This window comes from Pseudonaja textilis, chromosome 2, assembly GCF_049901715.1.
Source record: "Pseudonaja textilis isolate UNSWEBS1 chromosome 2, rPseTex1.2, whole genome shotgun sequence".
In the NCBI taxonomy this organism is placed as follows: Eukaryota; Metazoa; Chordata; class Lepidosauria; order Squamata; family Elapidae; genus Pseudonaja; species Pseudonaja textilis.
In genome coordinates, this window is record NC_141991.1 from 71,968,565 (window position 1) to 71,990,198 (window position 21,634).

At 40.9% G+C, this 21,634-nt stretch overlaps 1 protein-coding gene across 1 annotated transcript in view; it reads left to right on the forward strand.

Annotated features, from left to right (window-relative positions):
• Nucleotides 1–21,634, forward strand: part of FAT2 (FAT atypical cadherin 2) — an 88,411-nt gene that overhangs the window by 29,853 nt on the left and 36,924 nt on the right. Inside the window, exons 4-6 of the mRNA XM_026696631.2 lie at nucleotides 13,221–13,282; nucleotides 14,724–15,035; nucleotides 16,579–16,789. Of these exons, the coding sequence (XP_026552416.2) occupies nucleotides 13,221–13,282; nucleotides 14,724–15,035; nucleotides 16,579–16,789 (585 nt within the window). The remainder of the gene's footprint in view (nucleotides 1–13,220; nucleotides 13,283–14,723; nucleotides 15,036–16,578; nucleotides 16,790–21,634) is intronic.

Sequence of the window (21,634 nt, forward strand, 5' to 3'; positions counted from 1 at the left end):
TAGTCTTACTATCCCTAACCCAAATACTCTTGCTAGTTTTTGAAATCTTTCAATATAATTTTCATCTTTGTGAACTAAATGGAAAATGTACCTTATGAATACATGACCTATGTCATGAATGCAGACTGACCCACAACCTGTTACAGTGAACTGTAATAGGTTGCCCTTGTGTCCTATGTTTCAACAATGTGTGAGCATATTACTGTGTGAATAAATTAGCTATTAACAGCATGCATGTATTCGTGAATGTAACATATTTATAATAGATTTTTTTTTACAATGAATACCTAAATGGTGTAATTATTTACCACAATAATTAGTAGTACTAAATGTACCTAGTCTTAAGCACCTGCACGTAAGCATTTTGCACTTCAGCTTGTCATATCACAGTAACTTTTTCTAATTCTGTGGTAGTTTAAAGATTGTAGTTGTAGCTAAAGCATTAGATGCTATGAAGTTGGAAGTGGGATTCTGTGAGGAACTAGTTTCTCTGTTTGTGACATTAAGACATGAGCTGAAACAAATTACAGACACCTGATATCTGGTACCTATCTTCTATTAAACCCCAAAGTTCTGTTTAGTGTTTCAATGAGTTAACTTATTTCTTGCTATTTCTCTGAGCTTTCCAACAATGTTGGCATAGTCCCCTCTGCCTTGGGAGGCTGCTAGAAGTAATCTTGATGATTAGACCATGCCAGAAATTCAGATTTGGAAGCAAGTTTGAATTTACTTTTTTTTCCGGGATTGCTTGCTTCCACAATCTGAATGTATGCATGCAACCAATTATGAACATAGAAACAATCTGTTCTTAGACACTGGAGAAAATATCTCTCTCTCAGTCATGATGAAATAAGATAATCAGTGCAAATTGTTTTGAAAGGAAAATCCTTTCATTAGGAAAATACACTTCATCTTTATTCATAATATGGATGTAGTGGGATGGGAAAATCCTACATTTTTACTCCTTTTTTCCTTCAATTCAGAACTTCTCAAGCTAGGCAAGTTGTAGCTTTGTCCTTTTTTTTTCAGGCCTTTTTTTACTTTTATCTTTTTTCTGGGCTTTTTTTGTTTTCAGGGCTTTGTCCTGAACTCTGCCAGAAGAAATGAAGTGAAATTCAATGTTTTTGGTGACTAACAAAAACAAGGGTGTTCCTGTTCAGGCGTGCCCTTGGTTTTCTTTACTGACAAGAAGCAGAAGGAAGGTATTCTACTAGTGCAAGTGTTTTAATATACACACACACATACACACACACACACAAATTCCATTACACATGGACAATATCTGTTGAACAGGAATTGTGCAACTAATATTCATTAAAAAATACAGTAAAAACATTAAAAATACAACATCTTTAAAAACATGTACATTAATCCAGGAAGTACACTCAATTAAAGATAGGAAAATGAATAAATCCCATTCAGACACAGGTCTTCTGATAATATTTTTCAGTGGTGTCTCATGCTCTCTCATTTATAATCCTAGTGGTGTTAAGCATAAATATGAGTGTTCTGGTCCTTTTGGGATTTTAACAGTGTGCTAAAGGTTATTGCTTAAGAGTGGTGATCAGCTGAATAGGACAGGTACAGGGCACCTAAGAGATGTCAGTCCAAGACAATTTTCTGTTTGGGCATTTCCACAAATAGCACTAGAAGAAAACCATGCTTTTAATCATTTGTAGCTTGTAATTATACAAATGCTCAAATTATGTATGTATTTATTTAAAAGGGTGTTTTGTAGAGCAGACATTAGAATGATAGTGTATGCCCTTTTGGTAACATGCTTTGATTGAGTTCCCAATATATGCATAATCCAGTGGTGGGATTCAAATATTTTTACTACCGGTTCTGTGGGCGTGGTTTGGTGGGCGTGGCAGGGGAAGGATACTGTAAAATCTCCAGTCAGAGGTGGGATTTTCCGGTTCTCCGAACTACTCAAAATTTCCGCTACCAGTTCTCCAGAACTGGTCAGAACCTGCTGAATACCACCTCTGGCATAATCTGTACACCTGAAAGACCATATAAAAAGTAAAACTGAGGCCTGCATTAATCTGTCATGTACTAATTTGCTGCATCTAAAATGGAAATAGATGATGGATAAAGCAGAAACATACTAACCTGACATTTCATTGAGTAGCTGAGTAAACAACCTGTATAATTGTTACCATTGTAATTTTTCTAGAAACTCATCTGTCATCAGAATATGTAAGTCATATTTCTAGATACATTGAATAGGGGAAGAGGGGGAAAATGTATTCCCAGTCACTTAAAGAAAATTTTTCATTCATACATGTGACATTTTTTTATAGCGCTTATTTGTAAAGTAACTTATGAAGATTGGCGGTGCATGATTGAGCTCTGGGTACATCTCTCAATCAGTGCAATATCCGAATGTGACTTCGTAACTTGTTAAATTTCCTGACAGTGAAATAATGTAATTACAGTATTCCCTTCTGAATATCTATTTGTCATATTTATTTCTTGTTTTTAATAGACATTTAGAAGCTGTGAAATATAATTAAGAAAGTTAAAAATTAGGATTTTTAACAGAATAACAGTTGGAAGGGATCTTGGAGGCTTCTAATGGTCTAACCCTCTGCTCATGCCTTAATGTATTCTCTTTAGGTTAGAAATCGGCTCTCCTCTCTTTAGCAGTTTACATCTCCAGTTTCTATCTGTCTTCTAGCAGATAGATGGCTTAATATCTACACTTCCTTCCTTTTGACAAGAAACTGTAGTGGCAAATGATTGTATTCATCCAGTTAACTTTGGTCTAGGGCCTTTTTTCATGCAACTTCTAAGATTTGCTATTGGAATCCACACAAATACATTTCATTTTTGCCTGCCTTGGCAGGAACAGAAACACCACAGCTCTATTTTGGAATTAGCGTGATTAAAAAATAACCACAATTGCTCTAAGATCTCATTATGGGGTGTTTAACTGACCTTGTAAGGAAATCAGTGGTGGATATGTGTGTAACTGAGGCATTCTAGAGTCACAAGGCAGCCAAACCAGCTTGCCTCCTTCCTACTAGTGCCCAATAAATATCGAGGCAAATTAAAAAAGGAGGCTTTAAAACTTTTCCCCAAAGTATTCATGTGTTGATTTTCTCCTATGAACACTCATCTAGGTCATTTTAAATTGTTTTTTTTTAACTAGCCAGTGCTAAAACTAAAACTGTTTGGGTTTATTTATTTATTTATAAGTTATCTAGGAGATATTTGTCAAGAAAAGTATGCATGTTTGAATAAAACACACTATAAAACAAGTGTTTATTTTTTAGTATACCAAAAGATACTTAATTGTTATAGCTGCAACCATCCAATACACCTATCCCCTGTCCTAACCCTCTCAGACCCTCCTGAGACCTTCTGTGACTTACATGTGGCCTATCCCGGCCTTCCCCTGATTCTCCCAAGCTCTTCTCCCCACCCCAATGGCACCCTGTTCTCCTGGGACTCCCACCTTTTCCCACTAAAATGATCCATGTGTCTTGGAGTTATGACAGCAACCAGTGACATCATACTTTACAAATACATTACTTCACTTAGCAATGGCAATCCTGATTCCAATTGTTGTCATAGCTGGGACTTCTGATAATGTGATTACCTATTATAATAGGATTACTAGTACACCCAGTGTTTCTACTCGGAGCCTTTGGATACGAGATGGGTGGCAAATAAATGTTATAAATAAATTTGAAACTCTTTATCTCCATTCCCATAATTGTGCCAGCAATTCCATATTTTTCAGGAAAATACTTTTATAAATCAAACTTGCAGTAAATTTTCTTTTTCACATTCATGCTTTTCTTCATGACCTGTTGAAGAGCCATGCCATGCCAGAGTTCTGAAAAATATTTTCTGAGAAAAATGTAAAAACTCTCCTGTATTTAATTACATGTGTCAAGACTATTCATATAACACACTTCTCCATTTTCGATCTACATTACTGAAGGAACTTTTCACTTGTAATAGATAAACTACAGTTGTAACTTTTGTATTTGGATCCTTTAGTTGTGCTGACTGGTAGTTCTGGGCATCATAATCTGGACAAGTATGATGGCAGTCTATTCCTAATAAATAAATAGAGTGCACTATTTTGAAAAGCTGCTAGCATTTAATGTTTCGAGGAAAAAACCCCTATTGTTATTTATCGCTAAAGAATTTATCTCTGTGCAGCTTACAGTAATCCTTAGATTGGAAATAGGGGGGAAACAGTAGAGAATTACCATGGCAATGATAAAAAATGTAGATAATAATAAAACATTGACTGTTTTCAGCAACTACCACCAAAATTGGGCAACTTGACAGTTGCAAATTAGATACGTTTCTTTGGTCTTATAGGCATAGCAAGTTCGATTCTGCTGTCAGTTTACATACATGTATTGGGAAAAACATACAATACTTGAGAGGGAAGTTTTTGTTTTCATGCTGAAGTCCCTCAACCTGTGTATTTTCACACTATATACTTAGATCATCAGAACATCCTCTGTTGAGTCTTGCCTCCACTGAGTCGTGGCACACTATTTAGAACCATGTTTAGCAAAGATCTTTAGAGCTAATATATATATGCAAATATTCTTTTATGCTTTCATTGTTGCTCTTGGGATCTTCTGTTCATGCATAGATGTAGGATGAAAAAAACAATAACACACCATATAGAACACACAAGTCCATTAAATGCAGCTTGTCTTAACACATTGCTTTCTTTCGTCTTTAGTTTATAATGGGAGCCAAAGATGAATATACTGTATATAATCCCTAACAGGGAGAAAGTAATGAACAAGTGATGCCTGCAAACTGCAGCCCTGTTCCAAATGCTTCTAGCACAATCCCCACAATCCACACATATAATGTGCTTCTAGCACATTATATGTGCTTTTGCCCATGGAGTGTTCTATCAATAGCAGGTGTACATCCCTGATGTCTTTCACCAAGTCATATGGCCATTTTTACAGCAATTCAACTCTTGACAATGATCCTGCTTTTGCAATGCCAAATACTTGCCAACAATAGGGTTATGTTATGTTATGTTAGGCTAGCTGTTAGGCTGCCATACATACAGTGAATTCTGTGTTCTTGATGGAAAGGGAAGAGAGATGGGTGTAATATTCTTTGCAAAATCCTCTTCAATTAGCAATTCCTTGATAATTTGCAAGAATTTCTATTGTGCTTGTTAACAAGGTAATAATTAGCACAATCATTTTTAAAGGCTGTTTTCCTCATATATAGTAATGAAAACAGAAATTGTTTATAGAAAGGGATCAATATTGCCATAGCAGGAGGGATTCTTTGAATCCTCTTTTGCTTGTTTTTTTCTGATTTAGTTTTTTCCCCCCATATTGTCTGTAACCAGATGTTCTCCTTAGAGCTGCTCAGAGCATCCAGAAGTGGGTGGTGCTTCAGACTCTGCAGTTGTAGGCTGAGCTTAATTTTGAGGAACGCTCCTCCTTCCATCACGTGGCTCCAGCGTAGCGTTCCCCAGTTTATGCTCAGCCTCATGCAAGACTAGGCAGAGATTCAAAGTTCTCCTTGGCCGTTTCAAGAAATCCTTAGTTTGACTCATTCCTTTCGCTCCTCTCGGGTTGTATAATTTTTCCTTAATCCACTTAGCCCTGCGCATTTGGTCCAGACTGCCTTTTCCCTCTGGGAAGCGTTTTTCTCACCCCAGTGGGTGGCAAAGGGGAGGGCTAGCAGTGTTCCCACGCTACCCCCACATTCCCTCTTCAGTTGCTTAAGCCTGCCGTTTTCCTTTTTTTCTGATTACTTCTACCGACTTGTTTTAATTCGTTTCGATTCATTCCGTTCTCCCCCCCCCCCCATTGAACGCCGTTTTTCTCTCCGGAAGAGGTTGTTTCCTCTTCCTTTTCTGTCCTCTTCTGTTGCGGACTTTGCATTGTCCCTGGGGAGGTTGTTTCTTTCCGCTGCTGAGAGGCCCTGTATTCCACGTCGCAGGCGGCCGCCATTTTAAGTGCCACCTTGTGGTCGGGTGCCATTTTGTTTTTTTGTTTCCCTCGATCTGAACGCTGCGGTGTGATTCCAGCCCAGCAACAGGACCCGTAGGCCTGCTCAGAGCCGAATTTGCCTTCTTGTTCCAGCCTTTCGCTTGGAGGTTAATTCCATAATTTGACTTGTTGGCTTCCTGCAGCCTGTCTCAGCTGGCGCAGCAATAAAAAAGCAGCACCACTTCCGCCCAGTTCCGCCTGGGAAGGCAGTTGGTCAAGGCCTAACTTTCTCTCCAAGGCCTCTGGTGTTCATTGGTCCATTGGACCCATTTTTTTTTCTATACATTTTATTTTACAAAAAGAGAGAGAGAGAGAGAGAGAGAAAGAGGAAATAATATTATAGCAATAATACAGCAGAAGTAAAAAGGGAGGAGGTGAAAGGATTTTTCCAGGGCTCCCGGCCTTGTTGTAGGTTGACCCCTAGGCGTGCCAACCACCCCATTTTGATTCTTATCTTTTTCAATTATTTTTGAAATGGCAGAGGCCAATCCTTCCAAGGGCCCTTCTTTGAAGGCCAAGTCTAAAACCCACCATCTGCGCAGGCAGGCTAAGGATGCCTCCAAAGCCTCCCAGAGGGACACCCTAAGACGCCACAAGGCACTGGAAAAAGAAATCGATAGACGCACCAGGCAGGCAGGCTCAGTGCCTCCAGTACTACCACTTTCCACTCCCTCTACCTCTACTCAACCCCCCCCCCCTCCTTTAGTCTATTCCTCCCTATCCAGGCACAGCTCACCCTCTCAGGGTCACCAGGCTCTGGAACACTGGTCGGACGAACACCAGAGGTTACCTTCACACCTACAGCTGCCGGCCTACGCTGGGAGGAACCACTCATACAAGAGGTTCCGGAGCAACTGAGATCCTGGATGGAGTTGGCTATCCTCCAGGGAATCGCAGAAGGACTCCAACAGAAAGTTAGGCCAGGTCTCCACCCACTGGCCCCCGAATCTGAATCTCATTCCGTAAGATCCCTCCCACTCAGATCGGAACCGCTCCAGGATCAGGTACCCCCTCAGGGGGAGGCTTCCCCTTCAGTAAGGGAGGAGGAGAGGGAAGGGGGCTTAGATCTATTTAGGGAGGAGGAGGAGGAGTTTTATTTGGGGTCTTTACAATATAACGAACCCCTTTCCGATGTGGATCCATCAGAGGTGGAGATGTCCAAGGATGAGGGTCTCACCCCCGACCAACCCGCCTTTGTAGGGCTATTCAAGCCCCAATTATTCAAATCCCTCCGGTTCAAGGCCAGAAATATCTCGGGGCTAAAGACTCAGACCTCCTCTGATCCCTCTCCTCTTGCCCCGGAAGGTCCAGAGGACTCCATTTTCAAACAGCCAGTAGTGGAAGCTGAAGTCATCCCAACCCCTCCCATCTTCCTTGACCTGGTGTCCAAGCAGTTGGCCTCTTCTGCACACACCCCGCCCCATCAGCCCACGATAAGAAGTTTTTCAATCTGGATCCAGAATTTTCCAACTTATTAGGCACTCCGGAGGTTGATGAGCCCATTGTAGGTCTGGCCTCTTCCTCCACCCTCAGCGACCCCTTAGAGGCCTTGAGGCCAGATGAGAAGCAGGCTGAGCTGGCCTTATGCCGAGCTCACCAGTCAGATGCTTGGGCAATCAGATCGGCCACGGCCGCCTCCTTCTTTACCAGGTCATCCATTTGCTGGCTTCGCCAGCTCAAGCAGCATGCCCCAATTTCCAATGTCCAAGCTCATCAGGTCATAGCCAAGATTATGGCCGCAGCTGAGTTCTCGGCCGACGCTACCTTCCACTCTGTCAAATTTTCCACCAGAGCTATCTCCTCCCATGTCTCTGCCCGCCATCTGCTCTGGCTAAAGCATTGGCAGGCAGACCTCAAGAATAAAGTAAAATTGGCTTCCGCTCCCCTCGTGGGAAATAAATTGTTTGGACCATCCTTGGATCCCCTTTTAGTGGAAGGGCGAAATAAGAAAAAATTTCTTCCTTCCCTCACCCGGAAGTCAGAGCCCAGATCCCTTCAGCCCTTTTGGAGAGCTCCCTTTCGTCCCTTTCTCCAGGCCTCCTACTCTCCCAGGTACCAAAGCCCCCCCCCTTTGGGTCGGGCCAGCCTCAAGACAGGACGACTCCTCTGACAGAAGCAGAAGGGGTGGTAGCTTCAAAAGGCTCTTTTGAGGCTCTGGTAGCTGGCCCTTCAGGCGCTCCAGATAGGCCACATGATCTAATTCCCATTGGCGGGCGCCTTCAGGCTTTCGCCAACCAGTGGGACGTCTCTACTTCTGATGCCTGGGTTAGGGACACCATCAGGTTTGGCCTTGCCCTCGAATTTCAATCTGCCCCCCCCCCCGACTTTTTCATGCCATGCCCTCTCTCCAAGAACCGCACTAAGCACAGCCTCATGGACTCAGCCATTCAGCACCTACTTGATATAAGAGCCATCCAGCCCATCCCTCAGTCTCAACATGGGCAGGGATTCTATTCCCACTTATTCGTGGTCCCTAAGCACTCGGGGGATGGAGAGCGATTTTGGACTTAAAGCGGTTTAACCGCTATCTGGTATATCGCAAGTTCAAGATGCACTCATTGCAATCCATCCTGCTGGGCGTTAGACAAGGGGACTGGTTGTCTTCTATTGACCTTTCAGAGGCATACCTTCACATACCCATCCGACCTTCCCATTACAAATTTCTGTGTTTTTGTTACAATAACCTCCACTTCCAATACGTGGCTCTCCTGTTTGGGTTAGCCTCTGCCCCCAGAACCTTTACCAAGGTCCTGGCCGCACTAGCTGCCCACCTCAGAACCCTCCCTGTGCGCCTCCACTGTTACCTGGATGACATCCTCATCCTATCCCCTTCTAAGGATCAGGCAATGAGGGATACTCAGATTACCCTAGCCACCCTCCAGGAACATGGGTTCCTTATCAACTGGAAGAAAAGCCAATTATCCCCTTCCACCAGGATAACCCACCTGGGGACGGTAATCGACACTCTGAAGGGAAAGGTGTTCCTATCTTCGGAGAGAATCCTCAGCATCCAGAAATCTGTCAGAATCATCAGGCGCCTCAAGAGGGTTTCCCTTCTAGAACTATCTCAATTACTGGGTAAAATGATATCATGTCTTTCCATTATTCCCTGGGCCCATTTACTCTCCAGATCCATCCAGTGGTTCCTGCTTCCGTACCAAAGAACCGGATCAAGCAATTCAAGAGTCAAGGTCAGGGTTCCACCAAGGGTCCTCATGTCCCTCCTTTGGTGGAGCAAATCATCCATCAACAAGGGCTGCCTCCTCAAGGAGCCCCCAAGACTCACCGTCACCACAGATGCCAGTCTGTCCAGATGGGGCGCTCACCTTCAGTCCCTTACAGCACAGGGCAGATGGTCAGCGACAGAAAAACTGTGCAACATAAATTGGCTGGAGGTTCACGCTGTCCACCTGGCCCTCCGTAGCTTCCTTCGCCAGGTACGCAGCCACCACATCCTCATCCTCACAGACAATATCACGGCCAAAGCACACATCAACAAATAGGGGGGCACTCAATCATTACATTTAATGAGGGAGGCCGAGCGTCTCTGTCGGTGGGCCGAGTCCCACCTCCTTTCCCTCAGGGCAGATTACATTTCAGGTGTATCAAACACCCAAGCAGACTGGTAGAGCAGGGCCACCATAGACCAGTCGGAGTGGCGTCTTCACCCATCACTGTTCAGGGAGGCAGCATCCATCTTCGGTCTACCAGTAGTGGACCTATTTGCCTCTCCCCTCAATGCCCAACTTCCAAGGTTTTTCTCAATATTCCCATCCCCAGGGACGGAGAACCACAACGCCCTACGGTGTCTGTGGCCCACGGGACTACTTTATGTATTCCCCCCCACCGCTGGTGCCCATAGTCCTTCAAAAGGTACTTCACGAGAAGGCGGAACTGCTTCTTGTAGCACGTTATTGGCCCCGATGCCCTTGGTTTGCGGACCTTCGCAGCCTATCAGTGGCCCCTCCCTGGAGGATCCCAGCAGACAGAATCTCCCTGTCTCAAGGCCCACTTCTCCACTAGGACCACCAATGGCTCCAACTAGCCGTCTGGAGGTTGAGCGGGAACGTTTGAAGAGGGAGAACCTTTCTAACAGGGTCATTGACACCATTCTTGCTGCCAGATGGCCCTCAACTATAAGAATCTACGACGCCACCTGGTCCATTTTCCGTAAATGGTGTGTCAGGCTTCATATCGACCCAGCTGCCCCTTCTATTGCCCAAGTCCTTGACTTTCTGCAGGAGGGCCTCAGCAAAGGACTGTCCCCCAATACATTAAGATGTCAGGTAGCAGCCTTGTCTACAGTTATCTCCTGTAAAGAAGCCGGTTCCCTTTCTCACCATCCCTGTATTCGGGCCTTTCTGAAGGGGGCCACCAATTTACACCCTCCGACCCTCCACCGGTACCCAACCTGGGACCTCAGCAAGGTCCTTACCTCACTCACAAAACCACCCTTTGAACCCTTAAGGGAAGTTCCTCTTCAGATTCTATCATACAAGGTAGTCTTCCTTGTAGTGATCACATCAGCCCATAGGATATCAGAGATCGCTGCACTGTTCATTAGGAAAGACCCTTGTGTGTTCCATCCTGATCGAGTGGTCCTCCGGCTTGACCCTTCTTTCTTGCCCAAAATCAATTCGGTTTTCCACAGAGCTCAAGAACTTATCCTCCCTAATTTTTGCCCCAGGCCAACTGAGGAAAGGGAGAGACAGTGGCACACTCTGGACGTCAGACGTGCCTTGCGGGTTTACATTAAATGCACTGAGACCTTTCATAAGTCTGAGGCCTTGTTCATATCCTTTCAACCTAAATCACAAGGGCTCAAGGTTCCACCAACAACCATAGGCCGTTGGATAAGGGCGGCCATTGCCAAAGCGTACCAGTCACAGGCCCTTCAGGTGCCCAGGGGCATCACGGCTCATTCCACTAGGAGTGCAGCAACTTTGGCTGCCTGGGCTACCCAGGCCCCAATAATCGACATCTGCCAGGCAGCGACATGGGCCTCCCCATCTCCCTTCATTAGGCTTTACAAGATTGACAGGCATGCCTCATCCGAGGCTTCCTTCGGGAGAAGGGTTCTACAGAAGGTTCTTAGAGAACCTGAAGGGACTACAGACCAGACGGTGCCTCTCCCATAGGACAGGCCCAACTTTGCTATGTCCCACTTCTGGATGCTCCGAGCAGCTCTAAGGAGAATGGGCGTTGGTTCTTACCTGACACGCCATTTCTCTTCGAGCTGCAAGGAGCATCCAGCCCCTCCCTTATCTTTCACCGTCTGGTGGGGTCTTGTTTCGGCCAATGAACCGTTAGATTGTTAGGATGAGAGCACGAATTTTGTTTCCTCTCGTCTTCGCAAAACTGGGGAACGCTACGCTGGAGCCACGTGATGGAGGGAGGAGCGTTCCTCAAAATTAAGCTCAGCCTACAACTGCAGAAACTGAAGCACCACCCACTTCTGGATGCTCCTCACAGCTTGAAGAGAAATGGTGTGTCAGGTAAGAACCAACACCCATTTTCCTTCATTTGAATCTCACAGTGCTGAATTTTGTAGGGGGAAAGAGGTAAATGGTCAATAGGCTTCTATCTTTCTTGTTGATCAGTAACTGATAAGATTCAGAACTTTCCTTCAAATATCCTTGAATCTTGCCTAATATTTACTACTTTATCCTAAGTCAAAAGTTATTCAAAGCATTACAGTGGTGGGTTTTTCCATTTACTGTAATTTCAGTTTCAAAAACTGAACAACTGTTATGACATTTTCCAGACCTCCTTTTGCCGAAGAAGATAAGATAAACTACAAACTATACATATGAAGAAGAAAAATTAAATCTATGTTTTGGTCTTCAAAATGCAGCATAAACAAACTTATTTTTCCAATAAAAAGTGTTTGGAATTATCTTTGATTGCAGGTTACTGTGGGCATTTATTGTACAGTTGTTGGCATTCTTTTTATATATTCTTTTTATGAAAGTGGGTGATCTGGGTAATATTATCAACTTTTAAGGAAACATTGTTCATTGTTGCATGTTGCAAACTACATATGATGGGACAATTAAATAAACAAATGATGTACTCAATATATAGAAAGATCAGTTGCTGAGCATGTTTTCCATTTATTTAACAGGTCTGTAATGTTTGCAGTTTAGCTGACTGCTATAATCCCTGTGAAATATAAGAATAAGGCATAACAAGTGTTCCAAATTCTCAGCTTTGAGATATAGATTGTATTCAAAAACAAAGCTTTCAACTTTCAGACACATTTTCAGTTTTAAAAAAGTTTTAGTAGACCTTTACATAGAATATAACCCCACTCCAATTCCTGATTGATTGGATTTTTTAAAAAAGTTGAAACTTTCAGGAAGTTACAGTTAATTAATATGAATCATGTGACAATGTGTGTTAGTGAGATGAGCAGTATATACATTTTAGATAGATAGATAGACAGAACATCACAGATAGATGGACCAATATTTATGTCAGCTTTTGAAGACATATTAGCACCAGAAGCTTCCACGCTGCCACATTCTTGAGCATGGGAAGATGGGAGGGGGGATTTTATGGAGCTTATGTGGTTAGACATAATAGCATTCTTCTTTAAAGTCAAGGTCAGATTATTCCCGCACCTGGCTGAGGAGTGGTTGAGGGGATGTCTCAAATTGGGACGGATGGTGATTGGGGCATGTGATGGAATGATGGGTGCAGGAGGTGGATTTGTAATTTTTTATTTATTGGAGGGAAACCTGGAACTTTCAGATTCGGGATTTCCCAGATGTGCCAGTAAACCTACTCTAATAAAAGGAAGCTTTGAGAAAATGCCTGTCTCTGAGTTTTTAATTGGAGTTGGGTTTTTCTGGAACCCTGACATTTTATGTGTTTCTATATACAATCCTAAAGTATCTTCCTCCTACACAATCCAAGCTATTTACTTTGACGTTTAAATGATTTATCTGATGATGGAGGCTTAACAATCTGGATATTATAATACAGTGAGATTGCTGTTGAACATTTGGGAAGGGGATGAATTAAATCACTTTAATTAATTAGGACATGCGGAAAGCTTCCATGCTTAGGCGGCAGGAAGTATTTTTAACTGTAAAGTTCTTTTGCTTATAGCATTGACTTGCTGCAGGGTAACCTCATTTTGAGGATTGGCACAGGTGAGGATCATGTGTACTGCAGTGCCTGGATCTCACAATGTTCTTTTCTCCCCAATAGGTTTGATTTACACCACTTCTCAGCAGCTAGATCGTGAACACAAGGCTGAACATATCTTAGAAGTGAGTAATGATGAAGTTGCAATTAGTTTTATTTACTTGTAAGTAGTTTTTTAAAAAAAAAAAATCCTCAAAGACATTTCCTTACAAGTCAGAGCATAGATAGAGGAGAAGGAGGAAGACTTCGTTCCATCATTTCCAAATTGCTCAGGAAGATAATTGCTTGTTCTGCATTTTTGTGCTTCTGTACCCAGTGCCAGCTTAAGAAATATCTCATGACTTGACTTCCTAACTGAAGACTAAAGCAGGAATCTTGTGCCAAAGCCAAGCTGATGGATCCAGATGTTCTAGATGTCTGTTCCTTCATGTTGCTTTTATCCAAAACATTAATGCTGGAAAATATCAGATTTAAAATCAACCCTTCTGGAGGGTACCATTTTAAGGACATCTTTCCTAAGCCATGAAGAATAGAATATGGTCATTAATTTCCTGCCACTTGAGAGAACATAGTATAAAAAATGTTGACTTACTTAATTTAATGACCATGTGATTATTAATTGAAATTTATAAAGTGAGTAACAATACATTTCAGATTAAGATAGCTGTTCATGACATGTTCTAACTGAAAGGACCGAATTAGACAAACTTTTGCTTCAATTTACAAATGCAGATTCCAGTATGTTTACTTTTAAGGATTTTTACTAAATTTCTTCCCAGGTTCTGCTACAAATACCAAAATTATTAAAGTGAATTTCTGTTGTCTTCTCCTTTGCCTAAACAATCTAGCAGGTATAGTTTAATGAAGAAACCTACAATCCTTTGAGCTAATGGGCATAGTTGGATCTTTGAGAACATACAATATTATGGGCACTCTCACAAAATAGCTGGTGTGATGGGTACAACCATTTGTTTTTGGGTTTTTTGAAAGCCATTTATTATGGAATTAAGATAAATGACTTTTTTTAAACAACAGAGAGGGCTTCAACCTTCTGTCATTTCTATTTTGTGAGAGTGTTGGTTGTATGTCCGGAGTGCAGAAGCATTCTTGGAAATAAAGATTATGTGGGCCATCAAGCAAGTTGTCTTTGAGTACATTGGTGCCTGTGGGTTCCATGATACAGACCAATTACTTCGTAATCTTTTCCAGCTTTGGGTTATAAATGTGGGCTGTATCTTTGTATTAAACACACAAACACAGCAATTGTATTTTTTGTTTTTCTGCTGGTGGTCTTTCTTCTTTGCAACAATAACACTTGCTTTTTCCAACAACTTGGTTTTAGACTTTTAAGGCACTTGTTCTTATCGGAGTCTATGTCTCATCTATCAATCCAGTCAGTGTAGTCCAGCATGCAACAAACAGTTGAAGACTAACTTCAGTCATCTTTAGATGAATCATAATTGAAAGCGAGTTTCCTGCCTAGAAAGGAGTGCATGCCTATATTACAAACAGGTTCTTACCTCCCATTGTGTTCTGATGGGACTCTCTATTGCCTTTTTCTTGCAGGTTTCAGTTTCAGACAATGGGGATCCGGTTTTGCAATCTAGCAGTAGAGTGGTAATCCAGGTCCTCGATGTGAATGACAATCCTCCCAGCTTCTCCCAAAAGTTGTTTATGGTTCAGCTGCCAGAAAAAGCAGCGTCCGAAACTCCTTTGCCGGTCTACAGGGTGATTGCTGCTGATCGTGATGAGGGACTGAATTGCCAGATCACTTACAGCCTAGAAGAAAACAGTGAGGGACTGTTCAGCATCCATCCAGTGACAGGCATAGTGTTCTCCCAAAAGGCTTTCTCTGCCCAAGAATACAACATACTTACAGTGAGTATCATTAGAAGCATAAGGAGACTAAAGACAGGTGATCGTCCTTCTGAATATGGGAATGATATGAAACAATACTGTTCCTTGTGATTTACACTTTTTTTCCTCTTGTGGCTGTAGTTAAACTGGACTCTGGTGACATTTAAAAAAAAACTCTTTTAATAACGATTTGACCCTAGCTGATTTTGAAACAATTCAATAAAGACAATTTTTTAACTCCCTTAAGAAAATAACATATTTCTCCAACCCAATTTAAAGAAGTATTGGAAAAGGGAATTAAAATGGCATTAATGTTGCATGGAATAGTTAGGCAATGCAAGGCCACACTGAAGAGTGGAAAAATATTTTTGATTAGTAGCATGTATTGTTTTTCACTACAAAGTGAAATCTTTGCACACAAATTAAACATTTTTTTTCAGAGTATGCCATCTGTTCAGTTCATTAAAGCTGAATTCTTTGAACTAGAATATTGAATTCACAGTAGAATCTTTTTATTGACCATTGGAAAGGAAAACAGCCTGACATGGAACTCATCCTAAAGATAATACAGTATATGTGGAATTAAGTAAGAGCTTCATTCATTTATCAAGCTGAGTGCAAAGTGAGAGACAGGTAGTCTTTGTTTAAAAACCAGAATTCGGATCAGCAACTTCATTTCTAAGTTACATGGTCATTAAGTGAAACATCTTATGATCGTAATGGGCTTGCAACACCATGGTTATTAAGACATTGTGTGATTATGGCCTGAGATTTTAGTGCCAGCTTTTCCATTGACTGCTTGTCAGAAGCCAGCTGTGAGGTGCACAAATGGAGATCATATGACCACAGAATAAACACCCACCAATTGCAAAGTGCCCAAATCTCATCATGTGACCATGAAGATGTTGTGATGATTGTAAATATGCAGATTATATTTTTTAGCACTTAAAGTTACTTTTTTATAACCTCAAACACTTGCTAAATAAGACAGGTATTAAACTGGGATTACCTGTGGTAGCACAAGCTAGACTCGATGGAGCATAATAATAAAAATAGAGGCCAATGAAATGTAGGATGTAATTGTCCTGGAGGCATCTTAGTAGAGGAACAATTTATCAAGGATAGAAGGGCTCGTATGTTTCTTTGTGTTGAGCAGTAAATCGGCTTAAGCTGAGCATTTCAGATCATGGTTCAATTTTTTTTTAATTTAGGAGGATTTTTTTACCTAATTAGATTTATTCGTCCTACTGATAACCCTTATCATTCAATCCTTGGCATGGTGGTAGATGCAAATAAATATGTGTGCCTTGATTAAATAGTTAAAAGAATGTAAAAATATGGTTTGTCCTGCATATACGAGGTTGTATAAACAATAGAAGTCAATAAATACAGTAATCCTGATACATTATGTTTGTCTAACTTGGTTTTGTGTTTTCCCATCCTAAAAGTATAGAAGTTTAATTTAGGTAGGAATAAGTCACAAGCATGGCAGAAGCTCCTCAGTATGAATATATTATCTTTCAGATCCCTAGATCTATATGAGCTAGTGTTTTCTTTTTGGCAGGTCAAGGCTACTGATGGTGGCACCCCACAGCTTTCCTCCAGTGTGAGGCTTCACATTGACTGGATCCCAAAGCCCTTCCCCTCCTCAGAGCCATTAGCTTTTGATGAACCTCATTTCAACTTTACAGTCATGGAAACAGATCCCGTGAACCACATGGTGGGAGTGATCAGTGTTGATGCTGGGCTCAGCCAGATCTGGTTTAATATCACAGGTGAGAATATGTGCAGTTGAGAAAGGAGCTTCACAGTGATTCTGAACTGGAAAAAAAAAAACGTTGCTTGTATTCTCCTGGTATTTCATATCCATAGGGGCCTGACTATCAAAGGCTGTTCATATTGTAGGTGGCAGGAGTATTATAAACAAAGCTTCAGCACTGATATGAAGCAGTATTCAAGTTGATAAAAGTTCGATGAACAGTGTAATGTACATTTTGTATTATAGTACCTATACAACTTGCAGCATGCCATTGCTTGGCAGTGTTCCAATCTTAATGAAAATTTTAGTGTTTTCAGACAGGTCCAAACACATATTGTGGCTCACATGGAATATGTAATAACCATGCTTATTTCCCACAACAATAAAAAATAAATCTACCCAAGGGGGCAGGGGCGGGGGAGAGAAAAACATTTTGGAAGAATGGAACTAATCTTCTGCATTTCTTGTTCCCTTCTCCATTGTTTGGGCCAATTAATCTGAAATGCTCTTTTCTTTTTCTGTAAACAGACAGAAACACACATCTTCTTACTATACATTTTTGATTTTTTTTATAGGAATGTATTGATCAGCAGGAATTGTGTGCACAATTTTGTTATCAGCAGAGATCTCTTTGTTACTAGGTAGTGATTAATTATTTTTAAAAATTAAGAACTTGGTACTCTGATAATGACCTGAATTTTACCCAAAATCTATGTGATAGCCATCTATGGACTAGTAATTAGTCCAGCATGTTGAGGCAGCAGCCACCCAGAATCCTTAGGCAGTAGGCAATCCCAACACAATTAGAAGGAGCCAGGTTGGAAAAGGCTGTAATTGACCAACAATGTTCCCATTGTGGGAAGGATTATTTTGCATTGTGGATGAAAATTAGAAGCTGGGCTGTATCTGATTTCAGTAAATGCCATGAGGTAATGCAGGAAATATTGAAGCAAAGTGGAAAATTCATTTGTATAGTATAGGGATGGGCAATATTTTGGTAGCCATGGGCCACGCTTAAGGGGAATATGGTGTTTTCTTGGCCTTTAATTGTGAAGTGGATAGTTAAGGACTTATCCTATAATTTTATTTCATCAGAATATCTATTTTCAGCAAGTACAATCATTGGATCTTCCAGGGACATAAAACAACATATAACATATGCAGTAAAATGGAAAAAACACGGTTCAATTTTTTGTCGAAGAAGCTACAATAACTGGATGTTATTGTATTGTGATTATCACTAATCACTGCCCACCTTGACCCTTGGAGTTCATAACAATAGTAAAGTGAATTACTTAACTTCATTTACTAAAAATGAGGTAACTTCATTTTTGAGATAAATAAGTAGTTTTGTAAGAAGATTTCTAGACTGAGGCTGAACTTTTAAAAACACACAGTTTCAAGTAGTTCAACACTATATAAATTAGACTGGTTTGTATTTTGTTTTTGTGTTTTTTTAGAATCTGGAAATAAAATACAAATTGTAAAATTAAATTCAGTCAAGGAAACAATTCTATGCATCTGGTAAAAACTAAGTCAACATTCATGGGATGATCTCTCCTCCCAACATAAAATGAATGTAAGAAACTTTATAATTAAATTGTTTCATGGAGTAGAAATAGGAATTTTAAAGTATGTGTATATAGTATAAGGCATTCTCAATAGCAGGGATCCCCAACTCCCAGTCCACAGAGCAGCACTGATTCACAGCCTATCAAAAACTGGTCCGCGTAAGCACGTGAAGCCCCATCTGCGCACATGTGCAATCCAGGGAGCATGTAAAATCACCACCACTCCGGTCCATGGAAAAACTGTCCTCCATGGAACCCAGTCCTTGGCACCCAAAAGATTGGAGGCCACTGCTCTATAGCATATAGTCAGTCCTAGCATTACTTTTCCACCTACTTCAGCTTTCGTTACAATGTTCTGTAATATTCATTCAGTTGTGCTTGCATTAAGCTGCATTCTTTTACTGAAGGATTCATATCAAAGAGACAGTTTTAGCAGAGTGAATTTGCTCCTATTCCTAAAATGGGACTAGATCAGTTTTCCTCAATTAGGACCTTCCAGGAAGGTTGAGACTCCAACTCCTAGATGTCTAAGCCAGCATGACTTGGCATTTGTGGAAGATGTATTTCCAATACATCTGGAAAACGAAAGGATAAGGAAAGCTAGGCTATATTTTCTTTGAAAATTGAAATTTGGAACCAGAATTTCCAAATTTCCATTGCTGAGAGAAGGCAGTTGTTTTGTGAGTTGCACCTGATATTACAACCTTTTTTTGACTTGGTTGTTAAGTGAATCATTGCAGTTTAAGGAAATCATGCAGTCATTAAGCCAATCCAGTTTTCCCCATTGACTTTGCTTGTCAAAGTCGAAAGCCAGCTGGGAAAGTTGCAAATGACCCCGGGACACTGCAATCATTATTAATACATGCCAGTTGTCAGCCACCCAAATTCTGACCTTGTGATTGTGAGGATGCTGCAATGGTAATAAGTCACTTCTTTCAGTAATGTTATGATTTCAGATGATCACTAAATGAATGGTTATATGTTGAGGACTACCTGTATTTTATTTTGGTGCCGTCAGTATCATCCTCAATGAAGTGAACTATACTTACCCAATCGTGTCCGTCTTCTTTTATTCATCCAATGTAATCTGTGTGGCTACAGAGGGGTACAAAAACCCACATCTCTAAAGGTATCATTTTTGTAAACTTTTTCTGAACTTTTGCCTTCATCACAGAGATCATTTCTGAACTTTTGCCTTCAGCACAGAAATCACCTTTACATAAGTAAATTGTACGGCAGCAAGGAAATTAGATGATTGGGGAGAATTGGTTTGTTTGGAGCAGAATCTAAGGGTTAATTGGCTCAATAGCAATAGCACTTAGACTTGTATACTGCTATATAGTGCTTTACAGCCCCCTCTAAGCAGTTTACAGAGTCAACCCATTGCCCCCAACAATCTGGGCCCTCATTTTACCAACCTTGGAAGGATGGAAGGCTGAGACAACCTTTAGCTGGTGAGATTCGAACTGCTGGTAGCCGGCAGTCAGCAGAAGTAACCTGCAGTACTACATGCTAACTGCTGCGCTACCACTCAACATCGTACTTTGCATTACAGGTAACCCTCAACTTACAACAGTTCATTTAGTGATTGTTCAAAGTTTCAACAGCACTGAAACCAGTGACTTATGGCCATTTTTCACAGTTACAACATTTGCAGCATCCCCATGTGATCAACATTCAGATACTTGGCAACTGGTTCATACTTATGACCATGGCAGCATCCTCAGAGTCATGTGATTCCATTTTATAACCTCCTGACAAGCAAAGTCAATGGGGAAGCCAGATTCACTTAACAATCAGGTTACTAACTTATCAGCTGCAGTGATTTGGTTAACAACTGTGTCAAGAAATGTTGTAAAATGGGGAAAAACTCACTTAACATAAATTTTGGGCTCAACTGTGGTCATAAGTCAAGGACCACCTGTATTTGCTTTCCACTACCCCCCATACAATCCAGGTAAACTTATGATGTCAGTAGAGCTACTTCTTTACTTTTAATCCCTTTTCAGTCTGCTCCAAAACACAGCACAATCTGAATCTAAAAGATACCACTTTTAGAGTATATTTCATATTTATATATTGCAATTTTTTCCAAAGAGCGAAGAGGTAAAGAGAGCATGCCTGTTACAAATTAATTTTATCTTTGTGACAGTTTCACAAAGCCTGAAAATGGGAATACAGAAGGGAATATAACCATAACTTGCATGCTGCTGTGTATGAATTGAAGAATCAATATTCTTGTATAGGATAAAATGAACTTAGTGTTCCTATGAGGGACTATTTCTTAGAGTAAGCACATTTTATTGTGGAAATATTATATAATGTATCAATATAGTATATTTTATAGTACATTAGTATATTTTACTTTAAAAAGTTAGCATTTATCATAGTAGCATCTGGATGCATGCCATCCCATTCACCCTCTGATGTAAGGATGCTAGGTTGATTTCCAACTATACTTTGAATAATTATTTGTCCCTGCCTCTTGACCTTTTGACCTGAGGGCAAGCCTTTCATTGCATGAGCATTTCTGTATAAAAATGTGATACATTTTTGCAAAACAGAGAATAAAATAATTATAACCAGTAAACAGGCTTGTGTATCTACACAAAGTTTTCTTTTTATATGTGCCTTTGTGTCTCTGAAAGAGTGTGTTGCATGCTACATGTAGCATGCAATATAAATTTAAATGTAAATACAAGGGCAGGGAAATAAATAATCTTTATTTTAGAAACTGAGCAGTGCTTTGATTTTTCTTTGCTATTCTGTCAGGATCATGTGGGAGGGAACAAAATGTTTCAGAACATAGTCTATTCAACATTGTATGGTTTTCACCGGAATTACGGAACTTTCATCACATTGACCGTAATTTCCAAATTTTGTGCCTCCCTTTATCCTTTCTTTCCTTTCACTTGCCTTCTTAAGCATTTGTACAAGTTAATATTCTCACCTGTTTGCTTGGATACAGTAAGTCAGCTGCACAAGTTCATTCTCACAAACCTCACAATGCAGCATCCTCTAGCCCTTTTTGTATTTGTTTTCTGTTATTTCTTCCTAACATGAACATTTTGCTTGACATTTGCTTTCCTGAGTATTTTCCTTTTTCCACCTTAAATCATTACTGAAAAAGCAAAAACATTTGACTTGAAGGGCTTCGGTGACAGACAGGAATCCGCGATCGTGCGCGGTCTCTGCCTGGGCTTGCCGCTGGAGCACCCCGAGCCAGCTGGTTTCGGGGCTAAGCCATCCTGTAGAGGTGATGAAGAGGGGGGAGATCACCAGTAGGGTCG